This window comes from Petromyzon marinus, chromosome 1, assembly GCF_048934315.1.
Source record: "Petromyzon marinus isolate PM22_M1 ecotype Great Lakes invasive population chromosome 1, UKy_Petmar_22M1.pri1.0, whole genome shotgun sequence".
NCBI classification, from domain to species: Eukaryota; Metazoa; Chordata; class Hyperoartia; order Petromyzontiformes; family Petromyzontidae; genus Petromyzon; species Petromyzon marinus.
Genome location: NC_133667.1, coordinates 25,230,319 through 25,249,600, shown reverse-complemented (window position 1 = coordinate 25,249,600; position 19,282 = coordinate 25,230,319). Strand labels below are relative to the sequence as shown.

The following is a 19,282-nucleotide window of genomic DNA, read 5'->3' as shown; positions in this document are numbered from 1 at the left end:
TATTATTTTTATTAACCTGTTAATTAACACGCACCTTATTAACGTATCACTGTACAAGGTCCCTGGTGTGACAAAAGTGACTGATAACACAAACATTAGAAACACCATGTTGCCAGGTCACAAATATTGGAAATAAAAAGCTATAGGTTCCCTACCCACTGATGTATCTAGATATGCATATATTATAACATGTGTAAGTACTACCTGCATCCATGCGTTTGTAAGTGAGTCTGTAGTCCAAGAGAGGCCCAAATGTCACTTCTGGCTCTTCCCACTCAACCAGCGCCACTGTGCCCTCCATGACTGTCACCTGACACCAGGGTCAAAAGGTTAAGAGGTTAGTTTGTCACACACTCTCATTCTAACAGGCAATCACAAATGTGGTGCTGAGTGTCCAGATACCACTTACAGGTTTTAAAAGTAAGGTAAGGTAATCCTGGGCTTGGTATTGTCAATGTTGTATCATCTGATTACTTGATTATCTTTGTTAATACCTTCTTCAAATGTACACCTGATAATAATGTGATTTAGTAATAGGTTTTTACCCTTTTATCTGGCACAAAAACTGACACCTTTATACAAGGGATCATGTTTGCAATAACCACAACACAAGTAGTCAAAATGCAAACAAAAAAGACAACTCTGATAATATGCACTGTCCTTGAATTTGATTGGTCCACACCCGAGACGGCTTTTTTTAGAGCCCAGTCTCCACTGGTGTTGGACCAGAAGACGCCAAAAGGCGTACACCTCAAAAATAAAATAATGTGATTTATTTATGTCTAGCTTTAACAAGTATAAATAATATTTTTAAGAAGGCTCCTGCATTGGTATGGTTAAGCAAATCATTTCCAAGAAAATGTTTGAGTGTGGGAGGCAACAGAGTACATGGAAAAAAAACCCCATAAGGCATATGAGGGGTTAACACTCTAAAGATCCACGCAGATGAGTTCATGAACCAATCTGTCCTGTTATATTCCGACCACCTCGCAACCCACTGGGTTTGGGAACTTGACAAATGTATGCGATTCACCAACCAATGACTTACAAGCAAGCAGCGCCACTGCTGGAAAATATTATACTGATTTAATCTCAGAAATAACATCACTGTGCTGCTACGACTGTAGGTTTTGTACAATGATCCATATGTATTGACTGCTGCCACTTTCCTCGTATTACCAAGCTGTTGACACAATTATTTCCCACTTTTGCGGTAAAATTTTAAATTGTATGCATGTATGTTGAACTTCTTTCGCACCGTTTGTTTCCAACTGTGCTAATCGGAGGTGCACAAATTGATATAATCATGTACAGTAATGAACCAACGGATGGTAAAAGCAGTGTGATTACACACTGGAAATGTGTAATCATAAGGGATTACCGGTACCTGTCCTTGGTAAGCTGACTACAGTAATGCGTTCCTTGAACTGCATCTCTACACAACATTCACATCTTTGGCCTCTCCATCGAAAACGTTTTAGTAACAACACAAAACGGTTTGCAAAGGAAAAAAATCTACAGAAAACCCTGAGCATATGGGAGCATCACACTTTCCGAACCAATCAGACACATCATCATTGATAAGCCTACGTGTTAAACAGACACATCATCGAAGAGGAGAACTGACCTTGACGTGGGGTTTGCTGGGAACTAGGATGACAACACCACAGATAAGGCAGGGAGAGGGTCAGGGTAGTAAAGAAGAAATAGTTATTCAGTAATGGACTGCACAGACTCTCCGAGTGGGAGGAATTCATTCATAGCTAGACCCTTAAAGCCAAGTGTACATGAAGAATGTATCGTGTCTCATAAAATAAGCGGAGAGGGGAGGGGGAAGAAGAATCATGAAGGACTGTAACCACCTCTAATTCGGAGATGTGGCATGTGTTCACCTGCAGCCTTTGTCTTGACCGTCTTCGGCAGGCTCTCAGCAATCTCCCCTCGCGGAAGTAGGGACCTCACAGTCAAGGAGTAGGAGGTCTCGGGCTGCAAGCCCCCAATGAGAAACTCCTAAACATAAAGACAAAGATCCTCCCCTATAGACATAAGATATTGTTGGGGCGAGCATTGTTAGTGAGCACCTATGAAAGCCAACATGACACCGCCAGGTATGGATAACACTGCAAATGGCCACCTTTGTCTCCTCATCGGTGGTGTTTACATTCTGCACGAGGTGCTCATTTAAACCTGAGTCGAGCTCGGAAAGGCCCAAGACTAGTTCATATATTTGTCACCGATATTGGCTGCGAGCGGCAATTGAACTCGGATCGCCGGGTTCACAGCACAGTGCGCTAACCACTACACTACCACTCCTCACCTAAGTCTATACAAATGACAAAGACAATCATTCCCTGTATAACCTCAACAAACTGTTGGGGCAAGTGCTGTTAGTGGTTACCTATGAAGGCCGGCAGAGCACAAGAGGGGGTGAGTGGCAAGCGCAATGTCCAACCGCATTTGTCTCCTCAGTGGTGACGTTTACACACAACACCAGTTACTCATTTGAGGCTGAGCTGACCTAGAGGAGGCCCAGGACCTGTTCAGATAATCGGTACTGGTGTTTGCCTTGAGAGGGAATCGAAATCGGGTCACCCGGGTTTGTATACAGTAAGCATCCACACTTATATACCAAAAGTGTTGATCTCTCAAGAGAAGCTTACGTATTCTGATGTGTCATCACTCTCCCACTGCAAGGAAAGAAAGAAATGCATGTTAAGTATGGTGCACACTCGGCATGTAACAACGAATCAATTTATTGATTAAAAAACATTCTTACACTTAAGATACATGTGTCAAATGGTGTATGTAGAAATAAATAATTCATGGTATATGCAAATTACAAGCTCACGTATACCTTAACGCTCATGGAATACGTAATACAAAATAAGATATATCACATGAGACAATAAATCAGTGTATAAACAAGGCAATAACTGTTGAATAAAATCCTGAAGTCAAATTGTGATAATTCATCAAATTTCAAAGATGGTGCTGAATCATTACAAGACAATCAACGCTACCAATGGGATGGATCTATCAAAATAATATCTGAATAAAATAGGATTCAAATCTGTATATGGCCAGATCTGAATCTTATTAAATAAGAATACTGAAAGTTTGAAAGTATTTACACCATGATAACCATGATAACATCTTCACAGTTTACCATGGTAATACATCTGAAAGTGCAAATAAAATGTGAAATACATTCACACAACTATCAGACCAATACCTGGACTACCAGGACTATTATTGGGACCTCCTGGACTAACACTAGCACCACCATAACAAATTGGACCACTAGGACTACCAATGGGACTATGAGCACGACCACTGCGACCAACAGAACTGCCACTCAGAATATTAGGACCACTTGGATTACTAGAACTACCAAGAGGACCACCACAACTACCACTCAAGACTACTGGGACAACCACATCTTCAGAATCTATTCATTCACAAATAAATGCTCACTCAGGTATGCATGGATGCACAGATGATCACATGTATGTATAGTTTAATATGTGAATTGCCCATACAAGAATCACGAGTACTGCATGAATCATAGACATACATGTTTCAAGGTAGATTCTACATAAAAAAAACTGTTCTTGTAGACACACACCGAGGCGGTGTGTTTCAGATGGTCTGACACAAGTTTAAAGATTCGTTAATAAGAAAAAAGTGTTTTAACTGTGGAAACGTGACTTTTTGGAGTGCCGCCTAAATTAACGGTATCGATGCTATCGTCTAGACACCACGCTCCACCTAGACTAATTTACGCACTATTACTGCACTGCACAGCTACACGGTGAGGGGTGCACAAAGTAAATATACTCACATAAATACATAATGAATATACGATATAAAAAAACCTCTTTATAATACAATCAGTATATTTCACAATTTGCACCACTTTCACAATGTACCATTGCTTCCAAATCTTTCTTTCACTACTATACCAATACACTCACTATTACACCATGAGTGAGTCAGTGAGGAACTGGGGGAATTAATGAGTCGGTTGGTGGGTGAGTCAGTGAGTGGGTGAGTGTAAGACCAAGTGAGTTATTGGTTAAGTGAGTTTGTGAGTGGGTGCATGCGTGGGTAAGAGGGTGAATGGGCAAGAGAGTTAGTAACTTGGTGAATACGTTATTGGACGAGTGAGTTAGTGAGGGGGTGAATAATGAGTGAGTGGGCAAGTGAGTTAGTAAGTAACTTGATGAATAGGTTATTGAGTGAGTGGGTAAGTGAGTTAGTGAGTGGTTGAATGAACAGGCGAGTGGATAAGTGGGTCAGGGAGTGGGTGAATGAATGGGTGAGTGGATAAGTGAGTTAGTAACTTTATCATTTATTGGGTGAGTAGGTGCATGCTGTATGGGCGAGAACACTAGAGAGCATAGAGTGAGGGAAAAAAGTATTTGATCCACTGCTGATTTTGTACGTTTGCCCACTGACAAAGAAATGATCAGTCTATATTTTTAATGGTAGGTTTATTTGAACAGTGAGAGACAGAATAACAACAACAAAATCCAGAAAAACGCATGTCAAAAATGTTATAAATTGATTTGCATTTTAATGAGGGAAATAAGTATTTGACACCCTCTCAATCAGAAAGATTTCTGGCTCCCAGGTGTCTTTTATATAGGTAACGAGTTGAGATTAGGAGCAGACTCTTAAAGGGAGTGCTCCTAATCTCAGCTTGTTACCTGTATAAAAGACACCTGTCTACAGAAGCAATCAATCAATCAGATTCCAAACTCTCCACCATGGCCAAGACCAAAGAGCTCTCCAAGGATGTCAGGGACAATATTGTAGACCTACACAAGGCTGGAATTGGCTACAAGACCATTGCCAAAAGGTGACAACAGTTGGTGCGATTATTCGCAAATGGAAGAAACACAAAAGAACTGTCAATCTCCCTCGCCTGGGGCTCCATGCAAGATCTCACCTCGTGGAGTTGCAATGATCATGAGAACGGTGAGGAATCAGCCCAGAACTACACGGGAGGATCTTGTCAATGATCTCAAGGCAGCTGGGATCATAGTCACCAAGAAAACAATTGGTAACGCATACTACGCCGTGAAGGACTGAAATCCTGCAGTGCCCGCAAGGTCCCCCTGCTCAAGAAAGCACATATACATGCCCGTCTGAAGTTTTCCAATGAATATCTGAATGACTCAGAGGACAACTGGGTGAAAGTGTTGTGGTCAGATGAGACCAAAATGGAGCTCTTTGGCATCAACTCAACTCGCCGTGTTTGGAGGAGGAGGAATGCTGCCTATGACCCCAATAACACCATCCCCACCGTCAAACATGGAGGTGGAAACATGCTTTGGGGGTGTTTTTCTGCTAAGGGGACAGGACAACTTCACCGCATCAAAGGGACGATGGACGGGGCCATGTACCATCAAATCTTGGGTGAGAACCTCCTTCCCTCAGCCAGGGCATTGAAAATGGGTCGTGGATGGGTATTCCAGCATGACAATGACCCAAAACACACGGCCAAGGCAATAAAGGAGTGGCTCAAGAAGAAGCACATTAAGGTCCTGGAGTGGCCTAGCCAGTCTCCAGACCTTAATCCCATAGAAAATCTGTGGAGGGAGCTGAAGGTTCGAGTTGCCAAACGTCAGCCTCGAAACCTTAATGACTTGGAGAAGATCTGCAAAGAGGAGTGGGACAAAATCCCTCCTGAGATGTGTGTAAACCTGGTGGCCAACTACAAGAAACGTCTGACCTCTGTGATTGCCAACAAGGGATTTGCCACCAAGTACTAAGTCATGTTTTGCAGAGGGGTCAAATACTTATTTCCCTCATTAAAATGCAAATCAATTTATATCATTTTTGACATGCGTTTTTCTGGATTTTTTTGTTGTTATTCTGTCTCTCACTGCTCAAATAAACCTACCATTAAAGTTATAGACTGATCATTTCTTTGTCAGTGGGCAAACGTACAAAATCAGCAGGGGATCAAATACTTTTTTCCCTCACTGTAGGCATCTCACTCTGAATTATAGAATGGATTGAAAAGCGGAAAAAAAAGCAAGCGGTGCAAAGAAAAACATGTCGCAGAAACCGAAGGCTGCTCCTCGTTTACTTGCGCTGGACGTGAATGGCAACAGCCAATCAGATGAAGAATCGATTGTATGCGCGTCGACTGCAACGATCGGTTTTTGGAAGAACGGAAGCGGCGAAGGGCGGGTTCGGTGTTTGTGATGTCACAAGTGGGCCCACGGTGCATGTGCCGGCGTGGACAATGACGTGGACAATGACGTGGACAATGACGTAGCAATGACGTGGACAATGACGTGGACAATGACGTGGACAATGACGTAGCAATGACGTGGACAATGACGTGGACAATGATGTGGACAATGACGACCAATTCACTTGTGAGCTGTGCTCGTAGACTAAGTATAGAAAGGCTTTAAGTATTCGGCATACTTTGTTTTCATTGCGTCACTTTTTTCCTGTAGCTATAACTACGAATAAAGGTTATACATTTCTGCTCGTAATTTGCAAACACGAGTGTGTATCTCATTTGACCTCAATGGTAGATAGCATTTTACCAAGTGTGGGTAAAATGGGAAATTGTAAGGGTTTGAATAATAAATTGCACACTTTATCCTTTCTTTTATTGAGCAATTTTCTTATTGTAATACAAAACCCTCTTCAGTTTAATGAGGAATTTAAAAGTGATTTGTGTTCTATGCTGACCTACAGAAATGTCAAAACTTTAAATATCCGATTTTACCCAACGCTCTGTGAGAGAGTAAAGGTGTATTGTTGAGTTTCATAGTGTCATGGAGTACTGTTGCATGTTTATGAGAGTAGTGAGTGTAATGACGAGTTAGTGGAGTATCATATTGAGTCAGGAGTATTGTTGAGTGTACAGTCAGTGCAGCAGCATAGTCTTGAAGGTCCTGGTGTACTTGTGAGTGCACTGATTAGTGTACTGGTGAGTGGTGAATATATATGGATTAGTAGGGATGAGTGTACCTGAGAGTACAGGTACACTCATCCCTACTAATCATTTAATGTTGGTGCTAATGCCTGTGAGCATGGGTGAGGGTATTGTTAAGTTTGCCGATGAGCATATCGATGTGTGTACTGGTGAGTGTTGTGATGATACAGGCGAGTGTAGTGTTGAATATGGGTAGGTGTACTGTTAAGTACTGGGGAATCTACTGGCGAGTACTAGTGAATGTATTAGTGAGTGTGCTGTGTAGTCAGTGCAGTGATGCATTCTGGTAAGTGTACCTGTGAGCAGAAGTACTGGTGAGTAATGTTGAGTGTAGTGGTGAGTAATGGTAAGTATACATGTCAAGTACGTATATTGGCGAATGTATTGATAAGTGTATTTGTGAGTGCAACGGTGAGTGTCCCAGTCAGTGCACTGGTGAGTGTATTGGCGAGTGTACCTGCCCTATGATGTCCGGTGACTGGGTCTCCTGTCTTCCTTGTGCCGAATCCGACCGCCACCATCGCACGCGGAACAAGGGGTGTGGAAGTGGAGGAGGGGATGACGACGACGATGACGATGTTGATAATGATGTTGATGGTGGCAATCTCCACCGCACCATTACAGCCGATGCGTTCACAGCCTCGGCTTCCACCCGCCGAGGAGTTCCGCTCGCAACTACAGAAACAACCACAACCACAACTCTAGCCACAACCACAACCTCAATCACAAACAGCCACAACCAAATAATTCCATTACAATAACAAACAGATAACCACACATACAACTACAACCCTAATAACAGCCAAAACCTCAACTCCAGCAACATCCAAACTCACAACCAAATAACATTCAAATACACAACCATAATCATAACCACAACAATCACAATGATATACCACAATCAAAACAACAATGCCAACACAATCGAAAACACAACCAAACAATCACAACAATACAGTGAGGGAAAAAAGTATTTGATCCCCTGCTGATTTTGTACGTTTGCCCACTGACAAATAAATTATCAGTCTATAATTTTAATGGTAGGTTTATTTGAACAGTGATAGACAGAATAACAACAAAATCCAGAAAAACGCATGTCAAAAATGTTATAAATTGATTTGCATTTTAATGAGGAAAATAAGTATTTGACCCCCTCTCAATCAAAAAGATTTCTGGCTCCCAGGTGTCTTTTATACAGGTGTAGTAGTCGTGTATGGAGACAGAGTCATAGTAGGAAGCAACACGTTTTATTTATATCTGTAATAACACTCACTAGGACTTAACATGAAGGGGTAATGGCACCTTCCACCCACAACCTGTGGAAGTACAGCCTCCAGGCTATCTATCCTAGCCACTGACCTACTCCTATAGCCCTCCGGCTGGCTGGAGCTTAGGAGGCTGACCCACCGCTGGCACCGGTGGGTCTCTGACCACTGGCCCGTCCAGACCCGATCCTCAGAAGGACGTCGGGCTGAGGGAACCTCAGCGTCCTAGCCTCTCGACTTCTGGCACCGCACTGAGCCCCGGCCCTCAGAAGGACGTCGGGGCTTGGGGTCCAGGATCTCGTCTCCAGGTGGCTCCTCGACTTTGGCTGGAGGCGAACTGAGCTCTGCTCTCAGGAGCCCGCCTTTTATACGATTCCCCACTGAGGGGCGGGGTTCTGAGGAATCACAGATCGCCCACAGCCCCCTCCCCTCAGGAGGGGTTCTGGCCACAGGTAGTCCAACCGATCTGTGTTTGTTATCCCGCTTTCTGCCTAGGGGCAGAGTTCTGGGGGATCACACACACACTCCACAGCCTCCACCCCTTAGGCGGAGTCTTGGTCAGGGTTATCAATGACCCCGTTCTGGTAGGTACTGTGTAGCATGTGTGTGTTTACAGAGTGACCACCACACAGGTAACGAGCTGAGATGAGGAGCACACTCTTAAAGGGAGTGCTCTTAATCTCAGCTTGTTACCTGTATAAAAGACACCTGTCCACAAAAGCAATCAATCAGATTCCAAACTCTCCACCATGGCCAAGACCAAAGAGCTCTCCAAGGATGTCAGGGACAAGATTGTAGACCTACACAAGGCTGGAATGGGCTACAAGACCATTGCCAAGCAGCTTGGTGAGAAGGTGACAATAGTTGGTGCGATTATTCGCAAATGGAAGAAACACAAAATAACTGTCAGTCTCCCTCGCCCTGGGGCTCCATGCAAGATCTCACCTCGTGGAGTTGCAATGATCATGGGAACGGTGAGGAATCAGCCCAGAACTACACGGGAAGATCTTGTCAATGATCTCAAGGCAGCTCGGACCATAGTCACCAAGGAAACAATTGGTAACACATTACGCCGTGAAGGACTGAAATCCTGCAGCGCCCGCAAGGTCCCCCTGCTCAAGAAAGCACATATACATGCCCATCTGAAGTTTGCCAATGAACATCTGAATGATTCAGAGGACAACTGGGTGAAAGTCTTGTGGTCAGATGAGACCAAAATGGAGCTCTTTGGCATCAACTCAACTCGCCGTGTTTGGAGGAGGAGGAATGCTGCCTATGACCCCAAGAACACCATCCCCACCGTCAAACATGGAGGTGGAAACATTATGCTTGGGGGGTGTTTTTCTGCTAAGGGGACAGGACAACTTCACCGTATCAAAGGGACGATGAACGGGGCCATGTACCGTCAAAATCTTGGGTGAAAACCTCCTTCCCTCAGCCAGGGCATTGAAAATGGGTCGTGGATGGGTATTCCAGCATGACAATGACCCAACACACACGGCCAAGGCAACAAAGGAGTGGCTCAAGTAGAAGCACATTAAGGTCCTGGAGTGGCCTAGCCAGTCTCCAGACCTTAATCCCATAGAAAATCTGTGGAGGGAGCTGAAGGTTCGAGTTGCCAAAGTCAGCCTCGAAACCTTAATGACTTGGAGAAAATATGCAAAGAGGAGTGGGACAAAATCCCTCCTGAGATATGTGCAAACCTGGTGGCCAATTACAAGAAACATCTGACCTCTGTGGTTGCAAACAAGGGTTTTGCCACCAAGTACTAAGTCATGTTTTGCAGAGGGGTCAAACACTTATTTCCCTCATTAAAATGCAAATCAATTTATAAAATTTTTGACATGCGTTTCTGGATTTTTTTGTTGTTATTCTGTCTCTCACTGTTCAAATAAACCTACCATTAAAATTATAGACTGATCATTTCTTTGTCAGTGGGCAAATGTACAAAATCAGCAGGGGATCAAATACTTTTTTCCCTCACTGTATATTTAAAGTATCCCAATCATGTGGTGATATTCATCTCCGTGAATGGCCCTGAGCAATGTGTAAATTCCGCATTCCCATGGCAGTGTCTCGTCTTTCCACAGGACGACTACTGTTAAATTCCCATGGAGTACTGATTATTTTATTAACGTAGGAATAAAGGGCTGAGTCAACCCTCCAATTAAACCTCACAACCTTCTCACTTTAAGCCTAGAACTCTGATAATAGAACTACCCGGCCTGATTCGATTTATATACAGTATACACGTGTGTATTTATATACAGTATCCACGTGTGTATTTGTGTACAGTGGTGTAGTGGCTTGCATACCGTGGTATGATCCCAGCCTCCTATGATGCCTTTCCCAGATATGGATAACATCAGGGAACCTGGTATGTGAACCAGTGCTGGGCCTTCCCTAGATTGACTCAGCCTTAAATGAGCATCTGATGAGGTTTGTAAGCATAGACATTCAGGAGCTGGGAATAATGATCTTTAACCACACTTTCCCCAACAACTCTACAGTGTTAAACGGGTGATCTTTGTATGTGTATGAGTGTGTGTACGCGTGCATATACGTGTGTGATTACATGAGAGTGATAGTACACGTGTATGCATACGTGTGGGAAGTGTGCGTGCAGTAACAGTGGGGCTGTAGGGGCCCAGGCCGTGCAAGGAGCGTCCAGCGAGACGGAATGAGTAGAGGGAGTTCTCCCTCAGGCCCTCCAGGACATGGTTCACGGTAGGGTCAAGGGAGAGCCGGCGCTGAGACAACATCATAAATAACAGAGCAACACCAACAAAACAACATCAACGTTATCATCTTTGATATCGTCGTTGAGAACATCATCATAAGCATCAACGTCATTAGCATTAACATCACCACAATTATAACAGCATAAACATCAATATCACCATAAACACGATTATCAATATCACCAAGAGCACAGTCATTTAACGTCACCAATATCAGCATTTTTTATATTGTGAGCAAATGTGTGTTTCCATGACCACTGGGGCTTGTTTCGATACCAAGTTGGCCCAATACCAACACCTAGTTTAAATATTATAGTTTCCATAGACCGCTAACTCGAGTTGGTTAAAAACGTCTTTTAACATCTTAAGTCGGTTCAACACGTGTTTCAATTGATGATTCAAGATGTCAGAATATTTATTTATACTGGAGGAATCCAATGAGCTATAAAGCTCTTTTTTCACAGACATCCAATAGGAGCAGGTCAGAATATTACAACAATAACAAAAAAACAACAGGAGTACAAAGTATAGGAAAGGTAACGAAATTACTTAATAAATATGCACAAATAAAACTAAACAATTTTTCTTACCAGTTAAGGTTCTCTGAGCTATTAGCTTCTTTTTCAGACGTGACCTGGCCACAAATGATAGCTCAACGAAGCGGCTTATCATTTAGAAATTGATATTAGCAAAATAATTTAAATTACCTAAAATAATGTTTCTAAATGAGGGAAAAAACAGAGGAGTTGCACCCCAGGTCCTTCCCAGAAATACTTCCCAGTCAAACATTCCCAGAAATACTTGGGATTCAAAGGTCAAAACCACATTGCTTACATTACATGTGAAATTAAATGTTTCCTGTAACCTACAACGTTTGTGATTGACACGTTTGAGAATGTTTTTCCATTGAGCCAGTATTCAGGTGTTTGGAATTCAGGTCAGCCTGTGAAGCGGAAGTGGAATCAGCCTGGGGGATTTGGAATCCAGCCCAAAATGGAAGAAACATGCAAATGGCGTAACGTGGGGGGGCGGGGGGGGAGACAACTTTATTATATACTCACGTTCTATCGATTAGAGAAATACAGTACAGGTGGGCTTAGCATGAAGGTTATTTGGTACACTTTCCTAAGACAGCAGCATGCTCTTACTTGGGTCACCTTCGGATTCAGTCATGACATTGAAGGTTCAACGTGGAAACAGGACGTTGAAGATTTATTCAATTGTTTAAAATTGATGGACTTTTACTTGGCATTGCCTCCCCTAACTCAAGCCTGCATTGAGTATGTTTACATGTTTTTTATTTGGAGTATATTTCATAATTCAACTTCAAAGGTGCTATCTGCATCATATAATGAAATTAAGTATTGTGTATGAATGTGCCAGTATGTGTGTTTGTTAGTGTGAGCACCTTGTGCATGTGGTTTGGAACGAATAAAAGCATGCTTTAACATTAGGTTGTGAGCTTGAGCACCAGTAAATGTGTAACCAAGTTTCAGCTTGAGGTTTGTTAGCATGTGTTTATGACCGGGTGTCTATGTGAGAGCGGGAGTTTAGTGATTAGCATACTGCACTACGAACCCGGCGACCTGAGTTTGATTCATGCTCATGGCCAACATTAGTGACGATTATCTGGACTGGTCCTGGGCCTCCCCTAGGTCGGCTGAGCCTCAAATAAGTACCCGGTGCGGTGTGTAAACATCGCCACTCGGGTGGTACTGGCCACCCACGCCCTTCTGTAACGTGTTGGCCTTAAATAGGTGCTTGCGAACAGCACTTGCCCCAACAGTCTATTAAGGCTATGTGATAATGTGTTCGAGTTTGGGTGTTAGTGAATATGCAGTGTCTCTCACCTCAGGCCCTGTGTCTCCCTCTCTGTACAGAAGCTCATACTTCAGGATATTCTCCTGACGCGGTGGCAGCCATGAGAGTAACATGCTTGTGTCCGATTCGGCCTCTGCTTTGAAGCTGATTGGTTGACTCGGCACTGTCAGGGGACACATTTAGACACACAACAACAACAACCACCGCCATTCGCAACAAAGTGGCTGTGACGTCACCACGACGCTTGTGCCAGGCAATGCACAGGTTGAGGCCACGTGAAGTGTCGAACGCCCGCTGGCAGGAGGCCACGGGGCAGACCCAGGTGCCACGGGTCGACTGACTGAGACAACTGGCTGATGCACCACTTGTGCCCCCTACTGTGCCAACTTGCTGTGCTTTAGCCACTCAGCGCTCTGCTCGTTGTTGTGAGTGTCGCTCCTCTCCCCTCTGTTGTTGTTGGAGGGCGAATGCCTCCAATTGCCCAGTAGCGTCCTTCACGAGCCTCCTCCACAGAGGCCGATCTTGACACCGCTGGTACCAGTCATCGGCAAGTCCACTCAGCTCCACATTCTCCTGTACCATGTGACTCCATCTCTTCTCTAGCCCGTGCCGCGCCCGTTTAGCCCCCTCGATCCGGCAGAACAAAATATGTTTAGGCATGCGGTGACTGGGCATGCGGGCGACATGACCCAGCCAACGCAGCCTTGCCTGCCGGAGGATTTCACTGATAGGACTTTGCTCAGATCTTTCAAGGATTTGTGAGCTCCTCACACAATCCAGCCTGGTTAAACCCAGGATGGATCGTAGGCAGGCAAATCTCAATGTTTCTAACCGGCGAAGATGTTCCATTTGGGGGGGTTCCACGTTTCGCAAGCATAGAGAAGGAAGGGAATGACTGTGGCCGAGAAGACCTGAAGCTTCGTGCGGAGCGACTGACCAGGTAGCTTCCACACAGTGTTACGCAACCGATGAAAAGATAATGCTGCTCGACTGATTCGGAGACCTCTGCTGTTAAACCGGAGCCGGTCATGAGCACACTGCCCAGGTATGGGAAACTCTCCACTCTCTCCACAACTGCCCTATCACCAATTGGGAGTTGTGGGGGTGGATTGTCCGATGGTACAAAATACCCAGGCAGGTGCTTAGTTTTGGTGGGGCTGATGGTAAGGCCCCACCTCTTAGTGGCAAGCTCCAGGTTCAGCAGCAGCACCTGCAACTCCTCCTCTGAGTGAGCAGCAAGTACCAGATCATCAGCATACATAACATGGTTGAGCATCGATCAGCCTCCCATTGTATCTGTACCAGATGGAAATTCCTCCAGTACAGCTATTGAAGGCTTCACTAACTACGTGGTCGAAATAGATGTTAAATAATGTGGGAGCCAGAGGGCATCCCTGTCGCACCCCAAGGTGTACCGGGAATGGCTCCAACTCCTGGCCACGGAGTTTTACCTGGGCCCGCTCACCATCATGAAGGTCCTTAATGATCGTGAGCAGAGGGTCAGGTACTCCAAAAGCACGAAGAACCCAGAGCCCAGGCCTACTAATGGTATCATAGGCCTTGACAAGGTCAATTAAGCAGAGATGTAGGTCTTCTTGGAATTCCCTACACCTCTGCTGTAGCAAACGGACAGAAAATATGGCATCTGTGCAGGACCGCCCTTTCCTGAAACCGCATTGGGGCTCCGCAAGCCTCTCCTCAGCGTGCCTAGCAAGGCGATGTTGAATAATCCTTGCCAGGACCTTTCCTGGCACACTGAGGAGTGAGATGCCCCTGCAGTTGTTACAGTCTGTGCGGTCCCCCTTCTTAAAGAGTGGTCCCCCTTCTTAAAGAGGGGGACCACCAGTGCATCCTTCCAATCTTGCGGAACCCATCCAGTGGTCCAGACTGTTGTTATGATGTCATGTAGGGCAGTCTGTGCACGAACGACACCCTCCCACAGCATTTCATCTCTGCCCGGTGCCTTTCCTGGTCTCAGACTCCAGATCGCATTCAGTGCTTCCTCAACAGATGGCAGCTCAGCCAGCCACTCACAGGGGGTGACTTATTTTTCCAATATTTGAGGCACTGCAGCCTTGACAGGGTCATCCTCACTTTGTGCCACGATGTTTTCCAGGCGGAGGGATTTCCCCTCCCCCAGGACCTCACATAAATGCTCAGCAAATCTGTGAACCTGTTCGTGGGGGTCGGAGATTGGATCACCATTCTTTCCCCTAATGATGGTAATAGGTGTTGCACTGCAGGTTACTTTTTTATGGAATTAAAGAGCGATTTGTGATCGTGGGCCTTTGAGGAAGACTCCATCTTCTCAGCAACCCGCGACCACCACCCATCCTTGCAGCGCCTCACGGCTTTCCGAACCTCCGAGCGAAGGCTGCGGTAAGCCTCCTCATTCTTCGATGTGGGATGCTGTAGCCGATGAGAGTGGGCCTGTCGCTTTTTCTGAGCCAGCCTGAACACCTCCTCTGTCAGCCAGGGTCTCTGGGGAGGTCTGAACCGTGTACCCAAAAACAGCCATTGCAGCTGCATGAGCCACAGTCCTAAACCTCGCCAATTTCCCCTCGACATCAGGAGGAGTCAGGGACGATGCCAACCCCAGCCGCAAGCGATGATGAAATTCTCGCTTGCAACTTTCATCAGCTAGATGAGACCATGCCACTATGGGTTTTAATGGGGTCCTGGGTGTACACCCACCACCGGAGTGGAAGAATGGCAGGCGCATCTTACAGATGACAAGTCGATGGTCAGTGGGCAGATCAGCTCCATGGTAGGTCCAGGTGTCAAGGACATAGGTCCGCATCTGCTGTTCCGTCACTATGTGGTCCAGCAGATGTTCTTGCTTGGACCCGGCAGGCATCCATGATGTTGTGTGGATGCGCCGATGCCGGAACAGCGTGTTGGCAATTACATGCCCATGGGCTGCACAAAAATGTATCAGCTTCCTGCCGTTGTTATTGAGCTGATCTGGTCCATGCCTTCCAATCACTCCAGACCAGGTGCCAGCATCATGACCAACTCGGTGCATTGAAGTCACCCAACAGGATGACTCTATCCCAAGGGGCCTGTGACAGGTCATAGAAGGCATCTGACTCATCGGCTTTTTCTGCATCCCTCCATGGATGTTCGTCTTCGGTGGGGGCATAAGTAACCACGACCACCACTCCTCACCTCTGGTTGATGGGAAGGCGAGCCCAAAGTAGCCTGGGGCTTACAGCAGTTGTTTTTTGTTGTTTCTGGAGGAGCCCCGAGGGTAAGGATTCAGTCTCCTGGCTCCGCCAAATGGGGTTTGGCCAGGAGACGTCATAGATGCTTGTCCCCCCGGGGCCTCTGGAAAAAGCTTAATACATTTTTAACTCGTAGTTTAGTGGTAGTTAATTAAAGGTGGAGGGGTTACCAGCCCCTCGCACCGATCCAGAGACCCCATTTGGCTGCTGTGGTGGTTACAAACGCCATGAGGGGAATGGCCAATCTAAATTGGCCCTCCGCCCATGGCACTGCCCACCACAGTGTTGCTGTCTGCCACCACGAGGAGGTAGAGGGTTGTTTTTTTCCGGACACACCATACGACACATGCCATTTAAATTGAAAGTTTCAGTTTAATTGGGGAACGTTCTCATGATGTTGCTAACATCGTTGTTGCTTTTATTTCTCCATTTATATTGGGCTGCAATACTAGAAGACAGTTGCATTCGGCTCTAAACTGAGAGCAACTTTGTTGCTGAAAATCTGTTAGAAATGTTCATTGTTCTCCATGCCACAGTGGTGTGTGTGATTGGCTGGGTTAAATGAGTTTAGTCACCAGGGCAATGTGAGAAGCAAAAACATTCCTAGATGTTTTTTAATGTGTGACAGTATGGAGATGTTTCACTTTAAAAACTGTTTTCATAAAGGAAATTAATACCAATCTTAGCTATTTACCTTATTTATTTCTCAATAATTCAGTTTTTAAAAAATTACTTTAATTGCCTTGCGTAGATCCCTGTTGAGGTTTGGTGATCTCCTTTTGGTCAAGTGATCCAGGAAAACAGGGGAGGGAGGACAGACCTCGAATCTCCCAGCTTCTACTCAATTGATGAATGAACACATGGCCCACGAGTGGAAGTGTGTAACTGGGCTGCAAAATAAGAGTTGCAAAGTGTCAGATTTAAAAATGGGATACAACATTTTGAATGCAACAAATTACGTGCATTAAAGTTGCACAATATATCTTTATTAAGTGCCGTTATAGATCACCTATTAATGGACATATATTTGTACCCTGCAAGTGTTGGGGCTAGCAATGCACACGAGGGGGTGGGCAGCACCATGCCTGGCCACCTTTGTCTCCCCAGTGATGATATTTAAACACAGCACCAGGTAGTCATTTAAGGTTGAGTTGACTTACGGGAGGCCCAAGACCAAACTCGGGTCGCCGAGTTTGAGTGCAGTGTGCTAACCGCGACACTACTGCTCCCCACACAAACGCAACACATGCATGCATGTGGGCGTGCGTGCTTGCCTCCGAACTGTGCGATGATGTGTATCTCTGGGGAGAGGGGCCCGTCCCCAACGTTGGTGAAAGCGAGGACCCGCACGGCGTACAGAGCCCCCTCCTCCAGCCCCGACAACGTGGCCAGCGGCACGTTCTCCACACTCCGCTTCATCCACGACGACAGCGGTGGTGTCACCACTGGCATGTGTCGAGCCAGGCAGCAGAGACGGAGAGAGGGGGAAAGTTGGTAGGATCATTGGCAGCAACCGTATCATCGACAATAACAATACCTGCCATTCGCTACTAAGTGATGGTGACGTCACCACGGCACCTGTGCCAGGCCAGGTGCACTTTGAGGCTACGTGAAGTGTCGAAGGCTCGCTTACAGGTCACGGGACAGACCCAGGTGCCATGGGTTGACTGACTGAGACGACTGGCAGATGCACCAGCTGTACCCCCTGTGTTAACTTGCTATGTTTTAGCCACCCGGCACTCCGCTTGTTGTTGTGAGTGTCGCTCCTCTGCCCTCCGTTGTTGATAGAGGGTGACTGCCTGCAACTGACCAGTAGCGTTATTCACGAGCCTCCTCCTCCATCATCGACAATAATACCATCATCTTTAGCAGCAGCAGTGGCATCAACACTAAAACTGTCCAAGTTAACAACCTTATCATCAGTGGCTATAAAAATAGTAAGATCATTACCACCATTTTAATCTTTGTCATCACCATTATCTTCATTATTATCACCACCATCGTAATGATCAAAAGTATCACTGTCATCACCATCATCAGCATGAATGACAGCAACATCACTATCGTCGGTATCATCGTCATGAATAGCAGCAGCAGCACGACTGTCTTTATACCACAGCATCACAACAACCACCCTCACCACAAACATCATCATCACCGCGACCACCACCACCACCACCACCACATCCTGCTCCACCTCCTGCTCACCGGGGCCCCGTGTGCCTGCCGCCGTGAGCTTAGCGGAGTAGACGCGGTATCCCCGGATCTGCCCGTTGGGCTCGGCCGGCTCCTGCCACTGGAGCAGCGCGTTGGACGGCGACACCATGCGCCCGTGCAGGCCCCACGGCGCCGTGGACGGCGCCCGCTCGCCTGTGCGGGCGCGGGCCGCCCCACTCAGTGCGCTGCGCCCCACGCCATTCACGGCCACCACGCGCACCTCGTAGTCCGAGTAAGGGCTCAGCCCCCCCACCTAAAGGGCCACCAGTGGCAACACGGACAGACGGAAGAGTGTGCTGCTGATAAGAACAAAGTGCCATTAAAATGGATGGGTGGAGAATTAAACAAAGAGATTCGTAGAATTCCCTAGCATGCAGTGCGGTGTGTTGTGTGCAGCGAAGACTTTGGAATTTAGAGAGAAAGACATCAGATAGCGAGAAACTTTTGAGGTGTGGGTGTGGCGCCACATGGAAAATCAGCTGGACAGGAATGAAAGAGTAATGAGGTGCTAGAACAGATTGGACATCTGCGAAAAAGAGCATCATAGTTTATCGGATTCCTCCAGTCTGAATAAAAATTTTGATTCACCAGGACGATTCAAACAAAGGTAATATGTCTGGACCGGGGATATTTTTGGAGGAAAGCTTGCTTAAGGATGTTAGGAAAAATCCCTAGAGGTAAACAAGGAAGGCGCTGCTCGACAAATTGAAGGCTGAAAGGCTATGTGAACAAATGAGGAGGAAAGTGCAAGATCAGAGAGGATGGAGAAAACCTGAGCTAAGAAGTTGTACCTTAGGCAAAGAGCTCGAAGAAGATTTCACGCTTCAGCGATGTCAATAGAGCGGCAAGAAAGTGACTGTAATGCATATATTATTAACAATGCTTGACATTTGGACAGTCTAGGACACACATCCCGAGTGTGTAGCTACAAGAGCTGTTTGCTTTTTGGGTTGCAGCTTCGTTTACATTGCATTGCCTCAAACTACATCCTGCTGAATTGTAGCATTAAGAAATAATGCACTGTATTACACTGTGCTTTATTGCTACAAG

The 19,282-nt window shown here is 45.8% G+C and overlaps 1 protein-coding gene across 5 annotated transcripts in view; it reads right to left on the bottom strand.

The window, feature by feature from the left end:
- LOC116938735 (receptor-type tyrosine-protein phosphatase S-like) overlaps positions 1-19,282 on the bottom strand; it is a 246,293-nt gene that overhangs the window by 55,250 nt on the left and 171,761 nt on the right. For all 5 annotated transcript variants that reach the window (XM_032946294.2, XM_032946285.2, XM_032946325.2 and 2 more), the window contains 9 exons: positions 18,224-18,485; positions 17,290-17,460; positions 12,821-12,954; positions 10,835-10,979; positions 7,422-7,639; positions 2,661-2,687; positions 1,893-2,010; positions 1,628-1,650; positions 205-310 (listed from right to left, as the gene is read on the bottom strand). In XM_032946294.2, the coding sequence (XP_032802185.2) occupies positions 205-310; positions 1,628-1,650; positions 1,893-2,010; positions 2,661-2,687; positions 7,422-7,639; positions 10,835-10,979; positions 12,821-12,954; positions 17,290-17,460; positions 18,224-18,485 (1,204 nt within the window). The remainder of the gene's footprint in view (positions 1-204; positions 311-1,627; positions 1,651-1,892; positions 2,011-2,660; positions 2,688-7,421; positions 7,640-10,834; positions 10,980-12,820; positions 12,955-17,289; positions 17,461-18,223; positions 18,486-19,282) is intronic.